This window comes from Pleuronectes platessa, chromosome 11, assembly GCF_947347685.1.
Source record: "Pleuronectes platessa chromosome 11, fPlePla1.1, whole genome shotgun sequence".
In the NCBI taxonomy this organism is placed as follows: domain Eukaryota; kingdom Metazoa; phylum Chordata; class Actinopteri; order Pleuronectiformes; family Pleuronectidae; genus Pleuronectes; species Pleuronectes platessa.
This window is the reverse complement of record NC_070636.1, coordinates 24,745,557-24,771,048: the sequence shown is the minus strand read 5'-3', so window position 1 is coordinate 24,771,048 and position 25,492 is coordinate 24,745,557. Positions and strand designations below refer to the sequence as shown.

Genomic DNA, 25,492 nt, shown 5'->3' with positions numbered 1-25,492 from the left:
ATTCAAGTGAGAATTATCAACATTAAGTTGATTCTGACACTTTTTTTATAAACTCACCAGCATTGTGAGATCAATTTTGAAAACGGTTAATCTCAGAAGTAATTTTTTCCATATGCGGCCAATTATAAAAAAAATTTGAATTTGAATTACCCATGCCTCAAATAGTCAGATTGACTTGATTTAAAATAGTCTCCTTTATTGTTTCGTTGTTAATTAATTAATACATTTTTATTATTTGGTTGTTTAGATATACAAAAAGTCTGTTTTATTATGGAAGTTGGGTAGTCCCAGTTTAAATCCCATTTTTTTTTTTGTATAAATAACTACCTCAGCAATCATTTAAGTTTCGTGCGAGTCAAAGCATTTGCGTATAATGCTCCATATGGTCCAGCACAGAGGAGGTGGCTTAAATGTTTTTTCCTCGAGGAAAAGGCTCATCTGGTAATCTCTGGTGACTTGTTTCTGTCATTGCGTTGTCATCAGTGCCCAGATGACACTCATGTCAAAATGTCCTATGGGAGTTTGTGTGTGTGTTGTGTGTGTAGTGGGGTTACAGAGGTTAAGGGGAGCTAATTTCACGGCTTTTTATTTCCACTGGTCTCAGGAGAGGAGCTCTCTAAGCATTATCACTTCCAGCTGGTTCAAGTAGAGCAGACGGGACAGGACCATCACACACCATCACCTCAGACACAGTCTCATCTGATTATTACCCTCATTTGGTTATGTATATATATTGTATTTAAGTGGGCATTGGGTACAGAGTTACAAAAACAAATATGTATTTGTGGGTTTTGTTCCATATGTCCGATTTAAACCAGCTGGAAGTGAAAATGCTGAAATGCTCTTCTAAGACTATATATATATTAGGGCTGTGAAATGATTAAAATTTTTAATCAAATTAATCACAGGTTTCTATGGATTAATCATGATTAATCACATTACCGATTTTTTCGGAATATTTTTGTGAAAACAAGATTTATGACATTTAACTTTTCTTTTGTGCTGCAACTCAGCAGTTCTTCAGCAGTTATCATTGCTTTTCCATATGGAACATTAATATAATCTTCATCCTAAAAAGAATTCGGGTTCCTTAGCCATTGTGTGGTTGAATAAAACTTTTTTTTTTAAATTAAACAGAAATTATTTGAGCTTCTTAGCCATAGGATGGTTGACATTTTTTATATTTTTTGTCACACAACCATTAACCACACCATGATACAATCTAATGCCTCTAAAGGCCCTCTTAGCTACTCGGTCTTTAGCCAGTTGGTGAGGCAAACTAACTTGTTCAAATTCTCTGACAGTAAAGCTGACCGCTTCTTTTGCACAATGTGTCCAGCGAGTGAGTCTGGTTTGGCGCATTCCACTTGAACGCCCCTCGCCAACCAACACATGCTTCGCGTTGCGGTGGTTAGGCGGGTATTGCTACGGTGAAACGATAACGTCTTCTCGCAGAGTGTGCATATCACCTTGGTTTTACTGAATGTTCGATCTTTGTTTTTTTGGAACACGATCTTCCCGTCCAGAAGGTCCTCAGGTTCATCAGAATTATCCATGTTGTTTGTTTGTTTGAATGGCAGCTGCTGTCTGACTGCATTAGAGCGGCGACTAGTGCAGAGGCGGCGGAATTGGAAGGTCCTTCTGCGCATGCGTTAAATGCGTTAAAAAAAAACAACGAATTAATCCTGTAATTTAATCATAACGCGTTAACGCGTTATTTTTCACAGCTCTAATATATATATAGTATAGTATATTTATATATATATATGCCATATCACTTCAGTCACTGTTGTTAAGTAGCCAGTTGAGCAGTGTTTTTTATATATATATATATATATAACCCTGCTCAACTATATATAGTTGAGCAATGACTGAAGTGACATGTGCATTTACATTAGTGGGAAAACCGTCCATAAGCAGGTTGATAAGTTGTGGTAATTGGGACTACACATGTTTGTGATAATGATGCTTTTGAATATGTAAGGAAAAACAGAAGACCAACTCTTCATCAGACGACTGAGAATGCCAACATAGAGTGTGGCCTTACAACAGTGTCAAATTAGAGAAAACCTTTCGTCCTTAACTTCCTTAGGTGACATAAAATCATTAACTCCCAAAGAATTTACATCCATTATATGCCAGGTCACTACAGCTGCCCACCGCTGCAAAATTATTGCCGCCCCTGCTTCAGGATTGCACCAGATGAAGATTAAAAGCATAGCATTTTTTAGCTGTGCCGTATTAACCTGCCATAAGCGCTCCCTCCTCACTGCCCAGCTGACCAACGTTCACTTTACACGGTAATAATAAACACGAACACCAATCCGAAGTTACTACAGCTATACAGTACTTGAAGTAGGGCTGCTCGATTATGTAAAAAATCATAATCACGATTATTTTGGACATTATCAAAATCACGATTATTCAAACGATTTTGTGCTCTTATTCTGAAGTCTATGCTTTATTCTTTAAATGACTGGAGCGTGCGCAATAAAGTGAATCACTTCCGGTTCAGGTAAACACCGATGACGGCTGCGTGTGTTATTCCTCCGTGAAACCAGGATATCGGTGCCCGGTTATTCAAACCCTTAAGGATGGCAACCCTAACACTCTCTGACCGGCTGACCGGCGCGGAGAAATGCGAGACCGGTCTGACAGGTCTGAACAGCCAGGCGGGAGAGCGCTTGAATAGCGGTGTGCGGCGCGGCCGCTACATGGTGTGCTGCTGCTCGAACTTTTTCAACCCTTTTTGTCGATGAAACGGGGCTGCCCTCCCTGCTTTTCCACTCGCGCTGTTTTTTTTCAAAGCTTGCCCCCCACACACAACTCGCCTCCTTCACTTTACGGCTGCTTGATTTAGTGCCAGTCAGCTGGGCCACTGAATGCTTTGGGGGAGGGACTGAATTGTGCATTCGCACAAATAATCGTTTCAACTCGATTATAGTAGTTTGGAGATTATTTGACCCAATAATCGAAATCACGATTAAATTTCGAATAATCGAGCAGCCCTAACTTGAAGTTCACTTTGTTTTTATTTAATTTCCTCTAGTATTTATTAGACGCAAATGTACACATTGTACGGTGGCCCCGAGAGCTCAACGCACAGCAACTTAAGAAAACACATGCAAGTGGACTAAACACAAACAAAATAAGAAAACATCTTCATCAATTTCACAACATAACACATTACAGAAACGCGCAGCAAATACAGAAACGCGCAGAGAAAGGGAGGAGAAACGACAACGGAAGTGTTTCTAGAGGACTCCTAAAAGTGATGGACACTGTTGCCACAGGAGACACAAAAACTTCCATTACATCAAACAAATTTGGTTCCAAACAGGGGTTGGCAACCCGCGGCTCTGGAGCTGAATGCGGCTCTTCAGTGGCTCCCATGGTGTAGGGCATATTTTTCGCTAACGGTGAACTTAACAAATCAGTTTTCAGATGATGAACATGAACGTAACAATGAACGTGAGTGAATGTCACGTTCATTTTTTAAATCATCATCGTATCAGGCCATCATGAAATACCAGGAGCGGGCATGTGTCTGTTTGCGTGTGTGTGCGCTCCCAAATAGCGCACACACATCGGCCCCGGGGCTCCGACCTCGCCCACACACTCGGAGACACACCGCTCGGAATTTCGAGTTAAGCTAATTTTCCAAGATCACTGACGGACACCGACTTTAACAACTCCAAACTGCAACAGCAACAACAAGCGGACGTGTCCATCACTTTTAGGAGTCCTCTGCAAACACTTCCGATGTCGTTTTCTCTATTTGCTGCCCGTTTCTGTATTTGCAGCGTCTTTCTGTAATGCAATTTTGGCACGCGGTTCATCTGCCACACACAACTCGAGAGGTAACATGACACGCACAGCCAGGACATCAGGAATAAAGTGACCGGAACGATGCAGGTTCATCATCCAACATCATCGACCAATAACTTAAATGATCGTCAGTTTTTGTGAGGAGCAAAAGCACTCACACACACTCTTGCAGACAGGAGTGAAGTTATTTTCTGCTCACTCAGGCAGTGTAGACACACTTATCTGTTCAAATTGGTGCCGAAATTATGTATTTTTTGGAGAAGTTCAATAAATACATGATGTTTTCAAAGTCAATGAGTAAAGTTGTTAAATAATCATGATAACAATATTGACCAAACAAATCGTGATTATGATAATCGAGTAGCCCAAATGGGCATGGATGGACAACGGCGTGTGGATCATGACTCCAGACCACACTTTATGGTAAAATATCAAATCAGTGGAAATTTTACATTGATGAAGTGAATACTTACGTTTCTTGTGCTTGACTAATATATATTCCTCAATAGCAATGTGACAAATAATCTCTGGTTTGTATCTAAGTAAATTAGCTCTTTTATGGTGGATGAGTGTGTTTTTTAGATTCGGCACATAAAACTATTTGCCTCATGTTCAGGTATGATGTTTTCTTTTTCGAATAAGGGAAACAATTGTTTTCATATAAGCCAAATATTTCATGTCAGAATGACATGAACATTGTTTTGTGCTCTCATTCTTCCAAGGAAACAATATCTTTTGATTTCAGTGACCCTCAAGCCTTTCCTTACCATCCCTGTGCCATTTTATAAAAGTGTGTTGTTTTTTCTCTGTTCCATCGTCTGCAGGTTCACCGGCGGTCAGCAGAGCGTCTCCTAGATTTGTGCTGTGCCAATCGTGGCACTTTCATCAAGGTGGGCCAGCACCTTGGTGCTCTGGACTACCTGCTGCCTGAGGAGTACACATCCACGCTGAAGGTGCTTCACAGCCGAGCTCCTCAGAGCAGCATGGAGCAGATCCAACAGGTCATCAGAGAAGACCTCGGTAAAGAGGTAAGTGTCAGTAGACTGGACTTGGATTCTGTTATTATTCAGGAAGGCACAGACCAAATCCAACATAGAGCATCAGTTTAATAAATAAAGAAAAAACTATCTAAATTAGGGCTGCACCTATTGACTATTTTCTTATCGATTAATCAAACAATTATGTTTTTGATATACGTATCTCACGATTATTTTTTATTACTCAATTAATATAATAAGGATCTAATACAAAATCTCTTGTTCCAATCAAGAGCTTGTTCTAATCAAGTAAAAGGAGTATATCAATCTACAGTATGCTGTCCAACAACAAAATAAATGAAAACCAAAGTAAAACAATTCAAGCAACTTCATATCAATATTAAAACACTGTAAAATCAAGTTTAGCAGTCTATCAAAAAATGAATCTTGAAGTATCCTAGTAGTTGTATCATTGCCTGTATGAAGTCAAAAACTGACAAACTAATAAATAAGTATAATTCAATAGTATTTAAAAAAAATTATAAATAATTTTCACACTGAACTGTGCTCTAATAATATAATAAGCGTTCTTTTCTCATTCGTTTCTCGTTCGTTTCTCAGCTAAAATAAGGTTTGCATTTAAAAACAAAATAAAGAGCTTTTGAAAACATCATCTTAAAATAAAGTGCTTAATTTTAGAAAAAAATATAAAGGATGTAGTTTGAGTTTCCCCTTTTCTGTTAATAAGATGCATTTATTCGTCCCAAACACATGCACAGTCATGCAAAGGCACACTCATGCAGGTAGGGAAATGTAATCTCTGCTTTTGACCCATCTGGTGCAGGACACACAGAGCAGTGAGCAGCCATGTACAGCGCTCGGGGAGCAGATGTAGATGATGCAGATGGAGTAAGGTGCCTTGCTCAGGCACTAGACAGGGTAGGGAAACTCTTGGATTTTTGGACAGATCAATCCAGGTTTGTCTTTTGTTGTCTCTCCGTGGAGTCGAACCAGAGACGAACCAGAGACCTTCTCTGCCCATAGTCCAAGTTTCTGCCACTAGACCACCGCCTCTAACTACATTTCACATATAAACAATTTCAGCAAACATTAACAACTAAATAGCTTCAACATCTTGATCAGCGAGAAAGGTAAACTCTACCGTGTGCTGCCAGGATTTACTACTGTTAAGAAGGAATAAGGTGGTTAAAATAATAACAGTGTCTGTGTCCGTACAGAGTGTCTTCTGGATCCGGTTCCGACCGCGGTCCGACTAACGCTGAGCTATGCTAGATTTCACTTCAGGTTGCTCTTCAGGTGAATTAATGCTTTGACTATGCGCAACCACCTGCCATATAACGCACGGACACGCGTTCTGCGAGTCGACGTATTTACGTAATCGATGACATTGATGACGTCATTTACGTCAACATGTTGCCCCAGCCATCTAAATGCTTTCTCCTGCTGGGGATAAACATTATGCAAGTTTTATTTATTGACACAAATTCAACAACTGTTAGCCCTGTCAGTGTATCAGTGCCACGGAAAACTGTCACTGTGCCCAGCCCTGTCACTTTTGGATATTTCTAATGGTATCAGTAGGTCCCATCTCATTATGAGCTTATGGTGGAATCAAGGCAGCTTGGGAAAAATGTATCGCTAAAGAAGAGAAAACCATTTATTTATTAGTATTCTCATTCAATGAAAAGTAGATGTTCCAACTGTGTCTGTCCAGTCCTAATCTGAGCACTAAGCTTATAATTGCAAGGTGTGTAGATGTTTTAAAGTTTACTTTACATCTTCAAGGGCTCACATCTGTTCAGAGCCAAATTAGAATTTTGACTGACTGCTGCATTGTGTCAGCAGAAAAGGTCTGAATCTTTGGTTAATTTATCCAGTATTTTGAGGAAAAACCCTCCACAGCTGTTTGTGTAAAGCAATTATTATGGATTTATTTAACTTGTTGTGTATAAGTAAGTTAATGTCCAAGTACTCATGGATTATTGATGTATAGGTAGGACAAAACATATTCTTTCTCTTTTATATTCATGTGAATCATGTATCTTTGTATTTCTTGAGGTTACAGTTTAATTTTACTGCCTGACTAACGCTGTACGGGTGGGAACTGCAAGAAGCTGAAAAAAGGACTTATTAAGCAGAAGTGGATATGTCAGACGCTCTGTCCTCATTTAATTTCATAACTAAAAGCCATACTCCTGATGTAGCTGTTAATGCTGCTGTTAGCACAGAGTGCGGCGTCTACTCTCAAACTAGTTGTTATGACAGCCTTTTAGAGGCTGCCGGTTGGAAGGCAATTGTTCCGTTATTTTCAGATAAAGTACATTAGTCTTCTCCCTCTGCCACACACTCCCATAGTGTTGTGTGTGTCTGTCTGTGCTTGTCAAAGAAGTGCCTTTCGTATTCTCAGTTGAGTATTTTACATCAGTAATTCCACAAACGGTGAACATGTTGCTGCACATGCCACAGACCCAGTCTGGGTAGATTTCATAAATGTTTAAATTGGAAAAAATGACACTTTTACGTGTGTATTGATCTTGGTCTGTTGTGTACTTTATTTTACTATCTTTTTTTTTATGATGGCAAGTATGTCTGTCTGTGTATATGCATTTAACAGAAGAGGAATGATCTAAAGATAAAGTCAAAGCATAAAAAAGCCCTAAATGATCACACAAGTCCAAAAAGCGAAATATATGTGTTTAAACTTCAGACACTAGATGCCTTTTCCTGTACATCTTTTCTCGCTGCTGTACGTTGTTGCTCTCATGTATAAACAGACACACACACAAGACGTTTGAGTGATTCTTAGGAGGTCAGAGGCTCAATACTGTGTATCAAAGACTGGTCAACATGCTTCCACACTACAATGCTTTAAAGGTCTTCATTAATTAAATATCTATGTCAATACTTCAACTTTCACACAAACCTCAAGTTTCAAATCTAAAGTTTGAATTTAAAGCTCAAATTTTCAGTTCAAATTCTAATTCAGCTCTTTCAAACAACCTTTAAATCAACCTTCAATAAAATAGCAAAAACAAAAGAAATGCCTTTAGACTTTTGTTTGAGTTCCAAATACAAGAGTGGTGTAGACTCAGTTGGAGCCCTTACGATCCATTTTTGAGTCACTTAATGGATATGAACATAAATTTACTCATAAAATGACTGAACACAAAGAGAAAGGTGAGAATGTTACCACTCAAAAATACATGGCTTGCACTTGTCCATCCCAGCAACCAGAGCCTCATCATTATTTTCCACCTGAAGCTTTTTAATTTTAGCTTATACAAAAACTGTACTATGCGCCATATCAGTGTCACTATATTCTCTGATATCATTCAGCTCAGTGTACAACATGAATGTGTAATCAGTGCCTTTGAGAACTCTGATTGTTGGTTACTCAGCTGTTCTGTCTGCCAGCAGCCTCCAGGATTTAAATATTTAAAGAGAAAAACATCCTGTCTCCAGATTTACTTGCACTGATTACTAATAATAGCTAATGTGGATTTACCACAATGTTTGATGTTACTAACTTTATCCTTTCATCATAGAATTTGCTGACAGTAATATAAAATATTAACTTGAAAGAAAGAACAACACTTCAACCATGACAGGACACTATTTTAAAGAGATTCCTATAGCAAAAGGGCACATTGACCTAAGCAACATTCATTATTATCCAGACTTTTACATGCCGGAAAACATTTAGAATTGAGAATACGCCCCCTTCTCACTCAGAAGGCGGTGCAGGTTCTTGTCCAGGCTCTGGTCATCTCACGCATAGATTAGCGTAACTCCCTCCTGGCAGGTCTACCTGCTACTGCCATCCGACCTTTGCAGCTCATCCAGAATGCAGCAGCTCGACTGTTTTTTAACCAACCTAAATTCACTCACACTACTCCGCTCCCTTCACTGGCTACCAGTGGTTGCCCGCATCCGGTTCAAAACACTAGTACTTGCGTACCATGCTGTGAACGGATCAGGTCCAGTCTACATGGTCAAATGTTACACCCCAGCACGCTCACTCCGCTCTGCTTCGGCTAATCGGCTTGTTGCTCCCTCACTGCAAGCTAAACACTCATCAAAATCACAAGTTTTTGCTGTCCTGGCTCCTAAATGGTGGAATGAGCTCCCCATCGACAACCGGACATCTGAAAGTTTACACATCTTCCGCCGAAAACTGAAAACACACCTCTTCCGACTATACCTTGAATAAAAAAAAAAAGTTTTTGAAACTAACACTTTAGTAGCACTTAAATGGCACTTACTTATAGCACTGTGTAGTTTTGCTTTATTTTGAAGAAATTGTACTTTCTTGATTCTTTTCGTCCTGGGTCTGTACCCTTGGGGTTGAATGCACTTATTGTAAGTCGCTTTGGATAAAAGCGTCAGCTAAATTAAATGTAATGTAATGTAAGGTAATTTAGAAACCAGTGTTACGTGCTTATAGGATGAATATGAGCTCAAATCACAGTGAACTGATATTGCTACTCTGTGATTAAAACCCACTAATACAAATGTATTTTCTTCCTCTCTTTCATGGTTTTTTAATTAGATGTGTTTTCAGTTTTAAGTTCTTCCTGTATCTGTATGAGACATCATGATCCTTGAAAAAAATGTTGGTATAGCTTCTCTGTGAACAAAGAGGGCAGCAGAATGAATGAGCCCTCCTCCCTTTTGGAGTGAGGAGAAGAAGTGACACTGATGAGCGGTGCCAGGCAGCTCTAGTGATGGAAAAACAGCCTCAGCATAATTTCAGTTTGACTCGCATGCATCTTTCTGAACATATGTAAGCATTTTCTCGAGTAGAGAGTAGCATTTGGTGCCGTGCTGTATTCGGCAGCGTTAATGGTGACGTATGCATTCCCACTGTGTATGATTTGGATGGCCTCCCCTTTGTACTGGCTATCGTATCCCCTCTGTAGTAAAAAAAAGCCGAAAGACCAGCATGTGCAATATGTCGTTTTTACCAAACAGAATCTGTATCCTGGTTGAATATCACACTTCGCTGGGGATGAGCCACAACAGAAGAGAAGCATCATGGGTAGTTGGCGTCTAGACAAGGCAGTGTGGTACGAGTGTCTGTGGATGCTGAGCTTTAGGAAATGGCAGTGACTGCATGGCAATAACACCAAGAGGTGCTTCCCTGCCAAGCAGTTTTCATCCCAATGTCTGAAAACTACTTGGCAAGGTGGCCACAAATCGGGCATTATGGCATTCACTAATATGTTCTTACCTAAAAAAAATGTATACTCTGCGAACAAATATACATTGCCTTGCATAAGTATTCACCCCCCTTAGACTTTTTCCCATTATGTACTGTTACTTACTGGAATTCAAATAGACTTAAATAAACTTTTTCCCGTTTGATCAACAAAACATGCATAGTACTTTGGAGGTGCAAAATAAATTTTATTGTGACACAAACAATAATTAGAACAAAAAAGTTGACATCTTTTGGGGTATGTCTCTACCAGCTTTGCACATCTAGAGATGGAAAGGTTTGTCCATTCTTCTTGGCAAAAAAGATGAAGCTCAGTCAGATTGGATGGAGACCGTCTGTGAACCGCAATCTTCAAGTCTTGCCATAGATTCTCTATTGGATTGAGGTCTGGGCTTTGACTGGGCCATTTTAAGACATTAACATTCTTTAATCCAAACCATTCCTTTGTAGCTCTGGCTGTATGTTTAGGGTCATTGTCCTGCTGGAAGATGAACCTCCGCCCCAGTCTCAAGTCTTTTGCAGACTGCATCAGATTTTCTTCAAGGATTTCCCTGTATTTGGCTCCATCCATCTTTCCCTCTATTCTGACCAGTTTCCCTTTACCTGCTGAAGAGAAGCATCCCCACAGCATGATGCTACCACCACCATGTTTCACTGTTGGGATGGTGTGCTCAGGGTGATGGGCAGTGTTGGGTTTTCGCCACACATAGCGTTTTGCATTGAGGCCAAAAAGTTCAATTTTGGTCTCATCTGACCAGAGCACCTTCTTCCACATGTTTGCTGTGTCTCCCACATGGCTTCTGGCAAACTCCAAACGGGATTTTTTATGGATCCCTTTCAACAATGGCTTTCTTCTTGCCACTCTTCCATAAAGGCCAGATTTGTGGAGTAGACGACTAATAGTTGTCCTGTGGACAGATTCTCCCACCTCAGCTGTGGATCTCTGCAACTCCTCCAGAGTAACCATGGGCCTCCTGGTTGCTTCTCTGATTAATTTTCTCCTTGTCCGACTCTTCAGTTTGGGTGGAAGGCCTCCTCTTGGTAGGTTTGCGGTTGTGCCATATTCTTTCCATTTTCTTATGATGGATTTTATGGTGCTCAGAGAGATGTTCAAAGCTCTGGATATTTTTTTATAACCTAACCCTGCTTCATATTTCTCCACAACTTTATCCCTGACGTGTTTGGTGAGCTCCTTGGTCTTCATGATGCTGTTTGTTCAGTAATGATCTCCAACAAACTCTGAGTCCGTCACAGAACAGGTGTATTTATACTGAGATTAAATTGCAGACAGGTGGACCCTATTTACTAATTATGTGACTTGCAAATGTGACTTGTGAATGCAATTGGTCGCACCAAATCTTTGTTAGGGGTTTCACAGTAAAGGGGGTGAATACATATGCACTCAACACTTTTCAGATTTTTATTTGTAAATAATTGTGAAATCCATGTAATATTTCCCCCCACTTCCAAATGATGCACTATTTTGTGTTGGTCCATTACATAAACTCACGATGAAATAAATTTGAATCTGTGGTTATACCATGACAAAATGTAGAAAAGTCCAAAGGGGGTGAATACTTATGCAAGGCACTGTAGAACGTCCTCAGACCATGCGTATGTAGTACATTAAAACTCCATTTATTTAAATAAAAAAAGGATTTAATAGACAACAATAATTACATTTACCAATGCATTGACCAAATATATTAAATAAATCAATTTGAAGCCCTTTCATCCTCATCATTTATTGTACTAAATAAAACCTTTAACCAGTTGAGAGTTTACTTAGTTTACAATAGAATTTATGAGAATATTCATATTGAAATGTAACAGTTTGGGCTTTCATTAAATTGTTTATTGGCCTCTAATTGATCGGTCACTCCCAACAATTTCTAGTGCCATGAAAAAGAGCAAAAAGAAAATCAGATATGAAAGCTTTTTAAATTATTTATATATATATATTTAGTATATGCAGACAAGTTTAGTTTTCACTGTAACACGTTGCAACACAACACCAATACTTTGAATAAAGAGCTTCAGGAGACGTAATGCTACTTTAAACAGCTGCTCTTAAAATGCAGATGTGACTTTAAATACTCACGTTTCAGTTGATCAGAGTAAATCTGTTTCTGCAGAATAATAATCTGTGTAACGTAGTCAAGTCAGATGGGTTGGCGAGTGAAACAATTTTACATAACATTAGATACCTTACATGGTGGAGCTTATTCTCCAGACACACACAGTCGCATGTCTCAGTTTAAAAGATTCATCATCAAACTCTAACACTTCTATCTGCTGGGTGGATCGGTTCATGTCGGTGTGTTGGTAATAACTCTTGTACGGTCTCGTTAGCAACAGCATTACTGCTGGTTTCTTGCCCACGGGCTAGCGTAGATAAGCTAACAAGCCAGGTAAAGAGACAACGATACCTGCGAATCACTACTAACACATAAATAAAATACTAAACTTTATTTACCACAGAAACACGAGTGCGGACGTCTTTAACTTGTCCGTCAGTAGAACAAGCCGAACATCAAACCCTATCAGTCATATGTGAGTGAAAACCTCTCCACAGACTCAGGTTCTGTTCATTTAGGGGGATTAGCCTGTTAGCTCAGGTGAAGCCGATCATTCACCAGCCTAGGAGCTGCAGTCGTCGCGCTGACTGATGTCACGTAAGAATTACTCATAATTTCAAACCTCTATATCGTTAATACGAGTGAGTTATAAAGAAATTTACTCCCCTCAAGAGTTGTCATGAAGGAAGAACCTTGTGATTGAGACTAAAATCGTTTTTTGAACCAGGCTGTAAACAGGTTTGATTCTGCTCTAAAGTCTGAGTTTGTACCATGGGAGTCAATGGTAATTAACTCTTTCTTGGAGCCAGCCAATAGTGGCCACCCAGTGAACTGCAGCTTTTTACACTTCCGTATTGGCCTCATTGCTCAGCCCAGGATGTTGCCCCTTGACTTAATCCAGAGTTTGCCTTTCACAAGTGAAAGGCAAGCACATGATTCTCCTATCAGACGTTGTTAAAGGTAGGATGTAGATGAGCGGTTGAGCTCGGTGGAAAAGACTCTCAGGAGGACTTGGAGATGAAGGTTTAAGATGGGAATTTTTATTGTCCCATATAAGGCCGACAAGGCAGAATTAACAAAGTAAATATAGAATAAAACAAAAGAGCAAAAAAAAACAAACACTTGGAAATAAGAAAATAAATTTATTTAATAATTACAATATCAATATACTTTTAAGAAACGCTTCTCGGGGGAGCTCTCAGACTTACGTCCTTCCATCAGCAGCCCCCCCCCCTACCGACTGAACAGACAGGCTTAAATGGAACCCAGCCCCGCACCCACAATTGGAACAAACCAACATAGTATTATACACAGGGGTGTTACAGGTAAGGCAATCCCCAAAGCTTTCACAGCTTCTACCACAAATCCCGTATGGCAGTAAAAAATAACAGGCAACATATCTCCCATTCAATTGCTTCATGAAGGCATAGCCAACTAATAATATATCAGCCTAAATAACATTAAATACCCCGCGGGTTAACTTACGGCAAACCCGGAAGTGGAGCGCCTATTTACATCGGCATCACGGGCTGCTCGCTTTTCACACACACAAACAGAGACGCGACGCGGAACCACGGTAAAACGAACGCTGTGTAATATTGAATTATGTGAGATTTAAAACTAAATAAACGGAACATTTATAACACAAGACATTGTATGGCGTGGGGATTTTAACAGAAAACCGACGGGCACAAAGGTATTTAAACTGTAGCGGTGTAATGGTTGAAGGAAGCTTTTGCACTATGCACGAAAGTTTGGATGTAAAATGGACGGGTTAACAAACATAAACACAGAATATGGACCCGGACAACAGACATGCAACACATAGTTAACACTTCAAGAGGAGGTGTGTAAACGGGGCAGTGTATTACTGCCGTGACGGTCGCCGTGCGCACCGTCACAGACGTAAACAACATAATTTCTATAGCAAATAGATGAGGGGGTGGCACAGCATGCAAGGGTGTCGTTATGTGTTTTACCACTTTTTGATCCTGAGATATTCAAATTCTTCAACTTTTTAGTTTTATGTTTGTCGCAAGTTAGAAACATCCTCAACACGCTCACGTGGTGAATCATCCTGTGGATCTCCTGCTAGTTTCTCACATGGGCTCAGTTTTGACTAGGAGGCTGGCAGGAGAAGTTCCATAGAAAGTCAAGGTGTCTCATTTTTAACAGTTGCGTACACACAAAACGGCCTGAAACGTGCGTAGGCCACTTCTCACGCAAACGTTGGTATCTATAAAGACAAACTTGATGGGAAAATTTGCGTATTTCCACGCAAACTCTGACCCATGCGTACAAACTTTTTGGAGACGGGAAAGTGACGAAGCAGACGTGAGGTAGTGAACTGAAGCCAGATTATTGATCCACTTCATCATTTACATTAAAACCAACAGCTTAGTTTTGATTTATAAAATATATAAAAACAATTTACAGCAAATTAAGTTTAGATTCAATTTAACAGCGGAGTTACAGAGCTGAGTCATTAATAGTTTTTAATAATATCTTCTAACGCTGTGCGTGTATCATCATATCACTGCAGTGAACGTGACTGCCATCAGGCGCACAGAGCGCACAGAGTGCTCAGAAGATCACTTACAAGAAATGAAGAAACTTTCCAGAAAATATCCCAGAGGTTAGGATCCACTGATGTGAGGGAATCGGTCCGATGCTCTAATTCAGGGGTTCTCAAACTTTTGCAAGCTGGGCCCCCCCAAAGCTGGTACATACATACATACATACATACATACATACATACATACATAGATACATAGATAGATCGATAGCATATTGTTACTGATAGGCCTGACATGTCAAGGTTAGGCTATTGTTATTGTTAGGCCCATAGAGACAATTATTATTACTATTTTACTATTTATTATTATTGTTATTATTATTATTATGATCAGTAGTAGTAGGCCTATTAGTAGGCTATTAATAATAGCAGCTATGTGAGCCTGCATGCTTTCTTATTATACTAATTATCATTATTATCACCATCATCATTATATTATTATTATTATAATGAATGATAATCGACCAATTATTATATTATTATTATTATCATAATAATAACATGCACACAAATAATGAATAAGGCTGTGCTAGGGAATGGTTCCTAACAAAACAAACAGTACACAATGTAGACAAGGACAGCACAGAATAGTATTCAAGTGCTGGTGTTTTATATGATGCAACACGGTGGATGATTGAAGATGTAAAGTTAGGTGTTAAGGAGAAAAGGGCTAGCTGCAGTTGGAAGAAGTTAGCTAGCTAGAAGGCTAGCTCTTGGGGCTACGAGCTTTCTGAAAAGACTGTGGCGCAAATTACTCCTTAGATTAGGCTACGAATAGGCCTGCTGCAAGTGCAGGAAGGTATTACTAAGGAAGGAGTGAAGGCCTCTGTATGCTTTTCCGAGTCCGTTACGGACAAACTGATCAGACGGACACTTTTTGATTTATAGTTCTCCTGTGCTGAAAACAATTGGGCGCCAGAACAGTAGGTGGCGCAACGGAAGACGAGCTTAGAGAAGCCTAACTCATGAGTTCTCAGAAGAAGTCCACGTTCATTATTTACCTGCTCCCGGCTTTTCACACACAGTGTACGATGGCAACTAAATAAAACAAAGTGACACCCAGCGGGTCAAAATGCTTATGTTATCGTTTTCTTAGCGCAGCGGTTCCCCGGTCTTGTTTCCGAACTGTGTTGCTAATTCCACTGCTTGAAGCTACACGGAAGCAGCTAGCTTCCCCCCCAGCTTCCTGACAGTCAGCAGGGACTCCCGATACTAACTACTAACAAGTGTTTGCTTTAACCTGACGGTAATGGTAAATGGTAAATGGCTTTGTATTTATATAGCGCTTTTCTAGTCTTGATGACCACTCAAAGCGCTTTACAGTACAGTTTTACATTCACCCATTCACACACACATTCATACGGTGCATCTATTCAAAGCACTTAGTTATTCTATGGGGGACCATTTGGGGTTCAGCATCTTGCCCAAGGACACTTCGGCATGCAGATGGGTCAGACTGGGGATCGAACCGCCGACCGTCAGGTTGGAGGACGACCACTCTACCCCTCAGCCACAGCCGCCCAAACGGTATTTGAGAAACAGTGTCAGGATAGCCGTGGAATTTCACAGTTTCACAGTTACCACCACAGATAGCATGGTGGCTAGGACGCTAGCGCCGTTATGAAAGTTTGTTATAACCGTATGTGACCGTACACACATGCCGTCAGGGCTCTAAGCAGCCACCATCAACCGGACAACTCCGCTGGCTTAACACACTTGTCTCATTAATCGTAGAATCGTAGTTGTGTTTGGGTTTATTGTGATATAGGAAATGAAACAGGAAGTTTGAGGTCCGGAAATGATGTCGTTCCGAATACTGTCGTTAGCGGACCAATCACAGCCAATGGCTATCCGTAGGCTCTCCGCCATTCCATTCCGTGGAGCCCGGAGCGGAGGTTCCACGGCAAAGAAGGCGGTCCTATCTGTCCTTGTCCGTCAAACGGAGCATACATTGGCCTTTAGTCTTTAAAAAGACTGTTTATAAAGCAATGAATATCTGAATGATAGAGGAAACAAGAGCAATCGCACAAACTCTGCAGGGTGTCGTCTCAGTGAGGGTGAGCGCTGACCATGCCTGCGGTTACTTTTATACTCTGAAGCATCCGTGCAACTCGCGTTGAAATGATAACACTCCTCTTTTGATTGGTGGATCAGGAACGAAACACTATTTGATTTGTTTGTGTCAGTCCAGTTGTTTGTGTCTCCGTCTGTGACATCGCGCCCCCCCTGGAGAGTGTTCGCGCCCCCCACTTTGAGAACCACTGCGTGATGTGTGCATGCGAATGGAAGGACGAGGAGGAAGAGAGGGTTCAGCGATTTCTGATCTCAAACATTGTGTTATCCACAGCAGCGGCAGAGTGTCAGTGTATTTTCTTTATTAGTGACATCACTTCTTTCCCATAAAATCGTTTTCCATCTCACTAACAGACACCTCGATGTCAGTGTCAGAAAGTTTCACTTCCTCTTCTCATCTTTTGCGTACGCCATTTCCGGCTTTTGTATGTACGTACACTTTTAGTATGAATCCTACACACTCTTTTATAAATGAAACCCCTGAGCCTTTCACTGGGATATTTACGTTCTCATAGGGCTGTATGTGAACATGCAAATGTCAGTGTCCAGAGTTCACTGCATGTCTGAAGCAGCTTAAATGCCATTAAACCATTCTATACCAACGACACAGCACTACAGGCGTAGCAATACTAAGATTATGACAATAATAATTTTTATTAAAAACTACATATGTATATATTAATAATACACATATGATGATATATTAGAAGTAATTGAACAATTTTATATAATTTAAATTCTCTCGATGACTCTGGCTATATCTTGTTCAACATAGCAGCTCTTTGTATTTTTGCTGTTTTTTGAGGGAATGAATTTGCCAAAGAGACGAAAAAACACAATAAAAAGTCAAAAGTTAATTTCACTAATAGCATTGCTGTTTTCCACATTTTCTATGTATATTGTGATAACATAGTTATCATGAATTCTTTTGGCCACATTAATAATAATAATAATAATAATAATTCTGGATTGAAAATCTGAAATCATGATAGCTCTATATAGCATTAAATTATTTGGCAGTTTGGTATAATTTGGAGCTTTGTATAAAGGAACATTTTGAGTTAAATGTATGCAGCCCTGATTTCCTTTCCATAGTTATCACTATTCACCAGTTACTATAAATTGCAGCATACTATACAATGAAAAAAATATTAATCATTAATTGTACTATTTTCCAATAAAAATATGTAGGGGAGAGCGGGGTAATGTGAGACATTTTCTACAGTTGCTCCCCTCTAGGCGAGCTAAAATGAAATATCAATCAAATTTACACATTTCCCATTAATTCAGGATGTTTTCTAGCAATGGAAATGATCAGAATGTCTTCAGGACAAAGGGCAGTGAAAATATGATTGTTTTTAAAAAAGTGACTTGTGTCTCACTTTACCCCAGCTATGGTGCAAAGTGGTCCACTTACTTTTCCACTTTAAAACTACCATAATAACACATGTTGTAATAGTTAAAATCCTGACAGCTAGATTGACAACCACACATTCCAAAACTAATATCGAACTAGTAACAGAATCATGGGGATTGGTCAATTAAGCACATTTATGATTATTATGATTCATGTGATCTCTTGCACACCCTAGCTTACCTGCACATTGTTTCTCTGTCCAATTGGCAGGGACAGGGATATTGTTTTTCTCTGCGTATTCAAATGCCAGTTCACGGCACTTAACTGGAGCAAGGCCATGGAACTGGTCAGCTAGTTGTTTCAAGTGTTTGGCAAGCTCCTCCTCCATCTCATCTGTGAATATTCTCTTTACCTCAGCTACTGACCCCAAGGCTACTGATTTTACTTTCCCTTTCTCTTTTTTCTTTATGAATCTTTTGAGGGTTGTCTTATCAATATTTCTATCCCTTCCAGCTTTTCTTAAGGACTTCTTTCCTTGCATGACCTCAGCGGCTGCACTCTCCATCTCTGCGAAGGGTGTTTGGCCCCAGGTTGTCTTCCTGGTGTATAGTTTCTTGGCATGATGGCTTTTCTACAATGTTTATGACTTTAAAAATAAAACATATATAATGTCATTTAACACTAAAATATGTTTAAGACTAAACTTAACTTGTGCTTTACAAGTTGTTTTACACGTAGCGACTCCCCTCGCATAAATACCTGCAGTTTAAGGAGCGGACCATGTTAATAGACACACCAGATCCCTCGCTTGTGGACCAGTGCAATAAGACACCTGCTGTACAGCGCCGGCACAAGGATAGGAACAGGAACAACGACCGGACGCCGGCTGTGCGGCATTTCTCAAAAACTATAGTTTAACACCCCTCGCCAGCGGAACGAGGTAAGGAAGCTGGTCCCATTTACTTTGCTGCAGGTAGCGCGGAACGGGAGTCGCTATGTCACGTTAATGCATCAGACTTGTGGTGATTTGTTTGTTTATTGTATTTTAACATTTGTGTTTGGTTTTATGGATTAAAATATCGTGTACTTAATGTCATTCCAGTTTTCGGTGTATTTACAGCTACGATGAAGTGAACAATAAAGAGCTGTGTGCCATCAGTAGAGAAACTCTGCGTCATGTTTGGGGAAGCGGGGGGGGGGGGGGCTGTTACATTTACTGTTTCTCTCAAAAATGCTGATAGTGTTGGTAAGCTCTCTGTGTATCCTTCAATTATTTTTACAACACCGGCAACAATAGTTTTTACGGATCTTCTTCTACTTCTTCCAGCGTGCGTGCAGTTGAGGTCTGTTGACAACAATTATGCATCGCTTTACATACGTCACATACTATGTTGCTCTGATTGGTTGTAGGTCTATCCAATTGAGCGAAGAGGAATTTTTTTTCCTGGTTCGGTTGAAACACGCCCCATAATCACAGCCCAATGGAGCAGTATCAGTCTCATATTCTGACTAGAATTATGATTATGACAACGTCAGGCACCAGCACCAACTTCTCCTTCATGGCAAGGGGGGAATGGGAGGGGCTTGAAAACATAATGGTAAAATGACCACAAATGTGTTCCGTTGCCTAGATACAGGGGGTGTCTCGCATTACCCTATGCCTATACAAATAACAGTATTATGATGATAATAAATGCTACTTTTAGAAAACCTTTCAAGATACAAAAGAATGAGTAATTCAACTACACTGCAGGCCCAAGCAAACAGTGCCTTAAATCAAAAATTTAAAATTTAGCTATTAAACTCAACCACAGGCCTAGTAGAAGTAAATGGACCAATGCAGTATGTATTTCCACAGATTCCTTCTTTATTATCAGACCCTGAGCCTCACATTGGAACACTTGGATAGGGACAATAGGAATTTTTGGAGTTGAGACTTTGATTTCCTCTCACCAGTAAAGTAATCTCTCTCATTGCTTGTTGTCTGTGTTGTACTGATTTATGCTTTTTCAGCTGGGGCTGCTGCCAGCCGCCCGCATTCCAAAGTGGCCACCTTGCCGCAGACACCGATGTGTTGCCATCCAACTGTGATGCCTCAGGGGCCACTTTATTTGTGCCGTAACTCATTTCAGGGAACGTATGTCACTGTGGGTCTCCCCTCTGGGACTGGGGCCCACACGCATACATTACCATGTTTATTAACTCACACAGCTGAGATTAACATAAGCAGTGACTGGGTGGTAGCTTTGAACCAGAGGGTACAGGCCAGGCACTGTTTACACAACTACAATCACAAACACTGCATGACAAGAGGTTTGGCTGTTAGTGCCAACATTTTAAGAAAATATTATGCAAAAATTATCCAAACATTTCAGTATGATTTCTCAGATTGTCAATGTTGCGTAAAGTGACAGCTCCATCTGAGAAATTACACCTTTCCTTAACCCATGAAAGTACACTCTGCATGTCAGGTCCCATTGGGTGCTCATCGTCAGAGAGGGAGGACACTGGTGGGTGTAGACAATTTCATTCCATTTAGCATATTTGCAAAATGAATAACTCAGCTGTTCCCACACAGGATCCCTTGCCACTTGCATAATTTATGATCTGATGGCATCTTCAAGAGGGCTCATGTTCAGCCTTTACTTGATGGGCCAACATCATGTTCAAATTAGCCTATTTTTGATGATTCACCAGGTACTAACAACAGGGGAATTCCCCCCAATGGTACAGTTTGAAGTATGAATATGAATTAAGATATACAGTCTTTCAACAAGACAAAACCAGCACAAGCTGAAAATGTTAACTATTTGACTGTTGTAGATGAAGAAGAGTGATGCCATTGAGGCCATAGTCTAATGGTATATGTTAGGTTTTAGATTTGACTGTCTAAAGACAACCAGAACTTACAGATTGTTATACATTAATTTAATATGTAAATAATTCTGAATGTTTACAGTAAATTTCAAACCTGCAGAGTTTGTATGGAAGGTAACGGTCCGCTACATTCGGTTACCTCTGAATGACGTTAAATCCCTTTAACTCACACATCAGCTTTGTTGTTTTCTACTAGAAGAGTCAAAGTGGAATTTTAAGTCATTTTTTAACAATGCACTTATTAGATCTTGGATGTTCTTAAAGGTTCATTGTTCAATTTAGTGATACCTAGTGGTGACGTTGCATGTTGCAGGTAAATACCCCTTACCTCAACCTCCCCTTTCAAACATGAGAACCTGTGGTAGCCTTCAGTTGTCATAACAACTCAAAAGATGTTTAGTCAGTCCTGTTTAGGCTACTACAAGAAACATGGGGGGCTCCTTAGAGAGGACCCACTCCTGATGTAAATATAAAGTATTTAAATATAAAGGGCCAATTCTAGGGTTATGAAAACAACAATTTGTACAATTTAGATGGAACACAATGAAAGCATCACTGGATCTTAATTCTCTTCGAATCTTCCACTACTGTCCGAGAAACATGGATTTTTTATGTAAAATTGCTTTTAAAATGTGCTCACATGTGTCTGTTTGTTTTGGATAATTCAGCTCCTTATACAAACCTTCAGAACCATAAACACTGAAGAAGTCCTAACGGGGGAGCAGACTGCAATGATGGCATTAGTGACGAGGAGAACTCCCATGATCTCAGGCTACTTCACAAAGTCACATAATTTATTATTATTTTGATTGAGAGACTGCTTGTGGCAGAACCTGCATTTATATACAGTGCCTTGCATAAGTATTCACCCCCTTTGGTCTTTTCTACATTTTGTCATGGTATAACCACAGATTAAAATTAATTTCATCGTGAGTTTATGTAATGGACCAACACAAAATAGTGCATCATTTGGAAGTGGGGGGAAATATTACATGGATTTCACAATTATTTACAAATAAAAATCTGAAAAGTGTTGAGTGCATATGTATTCACCCCCTTTACTGTGAAACCCCTAACAAAGATTTGGTGCGACCAATTGCATTCACAAGTCACATTTGCAAGTCACATAATTAGTAAATAGGGTCCACCTGTCTGCAATTTAATCTCAGTATAAATACACCTGTTCTGTGACGGACTCAGAGTTTGTTGGAGATCATTACTGAACAAACAGCATCATGAAGACCAAGGAGCTCACCAAACAGGTCAGGGATAAAGTTGTGGAGAAATATGAAGCAGGGTTAGGTTATAAAAAAATATCCAGAGCTTTGAACATCTCTCTGAGCACCATAAAATCCATCATAAGAAAATGGAAAGAATATGGCACAACCGCAAACCTACCAAGAGGAGGCCTTCCACCCAAACTGAAGAGTCGGACAAGGAGAAAATGAATCAGAGAAGCAACCAGGAGGCCCATGGTTACTCTGGAGGAGTTGCAGAGATCCACAGCTGAGGTGGGAGAATCTGTCCACAGGACAACTATTAGTCGTCTACTCCACAAATCTGGCCTTTATGGAAGAGTGGCAAGAAGAAAGCCATTGTTGAAAGGGATCCATAAAAAATCCCGTTTGGAGTTTGCCAGAAGCCATGTGGGAGACACAGCAAACATGTGGAAGAAGGTGCTCTGGTCAGATGAGACCAAAATTGAACTTTTTGGCCTCAATGCAAAACGCTATGTGTGGCGAAAACCCAACACTGCCCATCACCCTGAGCACACCATCCCAACAGTGAAACATGGTGGTGGTAGCATCATGCTGTGGGGATGCTTCTCTTCAGCAGGTACAGGGAAACTGGTCAGAATAGAGGGAAAGATGGATGGAGCCAAATACAGGGAAATCCTTGAAGAAAATCGGATGCAGTCTGCAAAAGACTTGAGACTGGGGCGGAGGTTCATCTTCCAGCAGGACAATGACCCTAAACATACAGCCAGAGCTACAAAGGAATGGTTTGGATTAAAGAATGTTAATGTCTTAAAATGGCCCAGTCAAAGCCCAGACCTCAATCCAATAGAGAATCTATGGCAAGACTTGAAGATTGCGGTTCACAGACGGTCTCCATCCAATCTGACTGAGCTTCATCTTTTTTGCCAAGAAGAATGGACAAACCTTTCCATCTCTAGATGTGCAAAGCTGGTAGAGACATACCCCAAAAGACTTGCAGCTGTAATTGCAGCGAAAGGGGGTTCTACCAAGTATTGACACAGGGGGTGAATACTTATGCACCCAACAGATGTCAACTTTTTTGTTCTCATTATTGTTTGTGTCACAATAAAATTTATTTTGCACCTCCAAAGTACTATGCATGTTTTGTTGATCAAACGGGAAAAAGTTTATTTAGGTCTATTTGAATTCCAGTTAGTAACAGTACATAATGGGAAAAAGTCCAAGGGGGGTGAATACTTATGCAAGGCTCTGTATCATGATATGACTGGCATATCTTTGATGATCAACATTTCAATCATGTGTTAGAGAGGTTCGAAGAATTTCAGCTTGAACAGATGCTGAAAGGCCACTGATAAGTAAATGTTCTTTGTTTAGCCTTTGTAGAAGTGATGAAAATATTGAACATCAATAACAAGCCTTCAAATATCATAGGAAACAGTTTAATTTGTGTTTGCTTGTAGAAAATTGAGGGCCTGAATTATATAGACACAAGTCAGTTTGAACTGGTGTCTTTTATGAGAGCAAACATTTTTATACATTACAAATTTAATAATGACATTTACCAGTTTTAAATACTTTGGCTTTTAACAAACTATTCAAGACAGACCGAATCTGTATTGTTTGCTGAAAGACAAAGGTTTGTGGAAGCATGCAAAACTGACCAATTGACCCCTGTATAAGACACTTTGTGGTGAGGACAGCTTCCTAGAGCTCAGATTTGTCTGTGCAGGTTTGTCTGGTAAAAGCACTGTTGGGTCTGAGAATAACACTAAATACTTAAAGTGCATAAAGATGTGTGGGCCTAAGTAGAAGCGGTGTTCTTTAAGCTGCACACCACCTTTTTTTCAGTTAACAGGTTTGTATCAATGAGGCAGGGCCGCTCCAGGCTGCTGTGGAGGTTCCAGAGCATACAATAAGTCTCTTGTAATGACTCCAGGTCCCTTGGGAAGCCTCTTTAACCTTCAAACCCACACACTAATTAATGTGTGTGCGTGTTCTGTGTCCACAGGGCTAAGTGGAAGCTAATGAGGGACTACCTCTGCTCAAGGGGCACACTACGAAATGCTAAATGTTAAGCAGATTTGTAAAAAGGGCGTGGGGGAGATTATATCAAGAGGCAAAACAGAAACGGCATATTTACAGTAGAGGCATCAAACCCTGCGCCCAAATCTGTACGACAACAGTCACTGTCACAACTGATCTTGTAAAAGAACTGACTTTAGTGGTCCTTGTTATTGGTAAATGGCTAACCCTAACCCTAACCCTAGTGTTGGGATTTTAAATTTGACCTTCTCTGTGTTTGTGTGTGTGTGTGTGTGTGTGAAGTGTGGGGTGTGGGGGCAGGAGCAGTTTGGGCCAGATATATGGCCTTCAACCAATAATTTATAATAATCGTTGCTGCTTGTTGTTAATCTTGAAGTTAGTTACAATGTGTGTGTGTCATATCGCTGGTCAGTCTCACACAGACAAAAGGTCTGATAAGGCCTGTGGGAGACTGTAAATCTGGGACATTTAATACACTGTACTTTAGCTTGTTCTTATACCTATATTAAAGCATAACTCCCTTAGTTCCAATCAACATCACACAGAGTTTTAACCAACTGCCCCAGCTTCAGGTGGGAAGATAGAAAGGCCTTGTTTTGGTTTGGAGGAATGCAAATGTTTACACAAACAGAACATACACAATAGAGCTAGATAGAGCAGGAACACAATATTCTTTACTCCAATGAACAACAACATCAACCCACAAGGCGTCAGCTGTGTCAAGGCTTGTTTCCCAGCAACTATCAGAGGAGGAGCGAAACGGAGTGGCTCCTCATCACTTCCTGATTCCAATGTCAAGAGGGTGGAATACGCCTGCACACCATCGAGGAAGAACCAAGTCTCGACTCCCCTTCATTATTGACCAATCAAATTATACCTACTGTTATAAAATATTGCAAACGCCTTCTGTTCGGCGCGACTCGTGACTGTTGGGTGCTGCTAGACTGCCGGGGTTTTACTTTGGGTGCCCAATGCTTTGCTGTACTTTTCATACCTTTTCATTGCTTCTTAATAAATACTTGATTGAACCAAACCAAGACCGGCTCTTCTCAGATTTAGGATAAACGAACACACAACGACAGTAGTTTTTTTGCTGTTTTTTTTCCGTTTCCCACTGTTCCCGAGTATACTGTTGTAGCTCTCACTGTCTAAACAATCCACAAGCCCCGACATTCATATTCGACTAAAAACTAGGTAATTTACAACATGTTTTAAACTTTAAAAC

General features: G+C 40.2%; 1 protein-coding gene across 2 annotated transcripts in view; it reads left to right on the top strand.

Moving 5' to 3' along the window:
* Positions 1-25,492, top strand: part of adck1 (aarF domain containing kinase 1) — an 89,193-nt gene that overhangs the window by 33,410 nt on the left and 30,291 nt on the right. The window contains exons 1-2 of one of the 2 annotated variants that reach the window (XM_053434341.1): positions 4,718-4,856; positions 5,650-5,744. In XM_053434341.1, the coding sequence (XP_053290316.1) occupies positions 5,673-5,744 (72 nt within the window). In that variant the 5' untranslated portion in view covers positions 4,718-4,856; positions 5,650-5,672. Of the gene's footprint in view, positions 1-4,652; positions 4,857-5,649; positions 5,745-25,492 lie in introns of those variants that run through there. The other variant, XM_053434340.1, reaches the window with a different exon arrangement.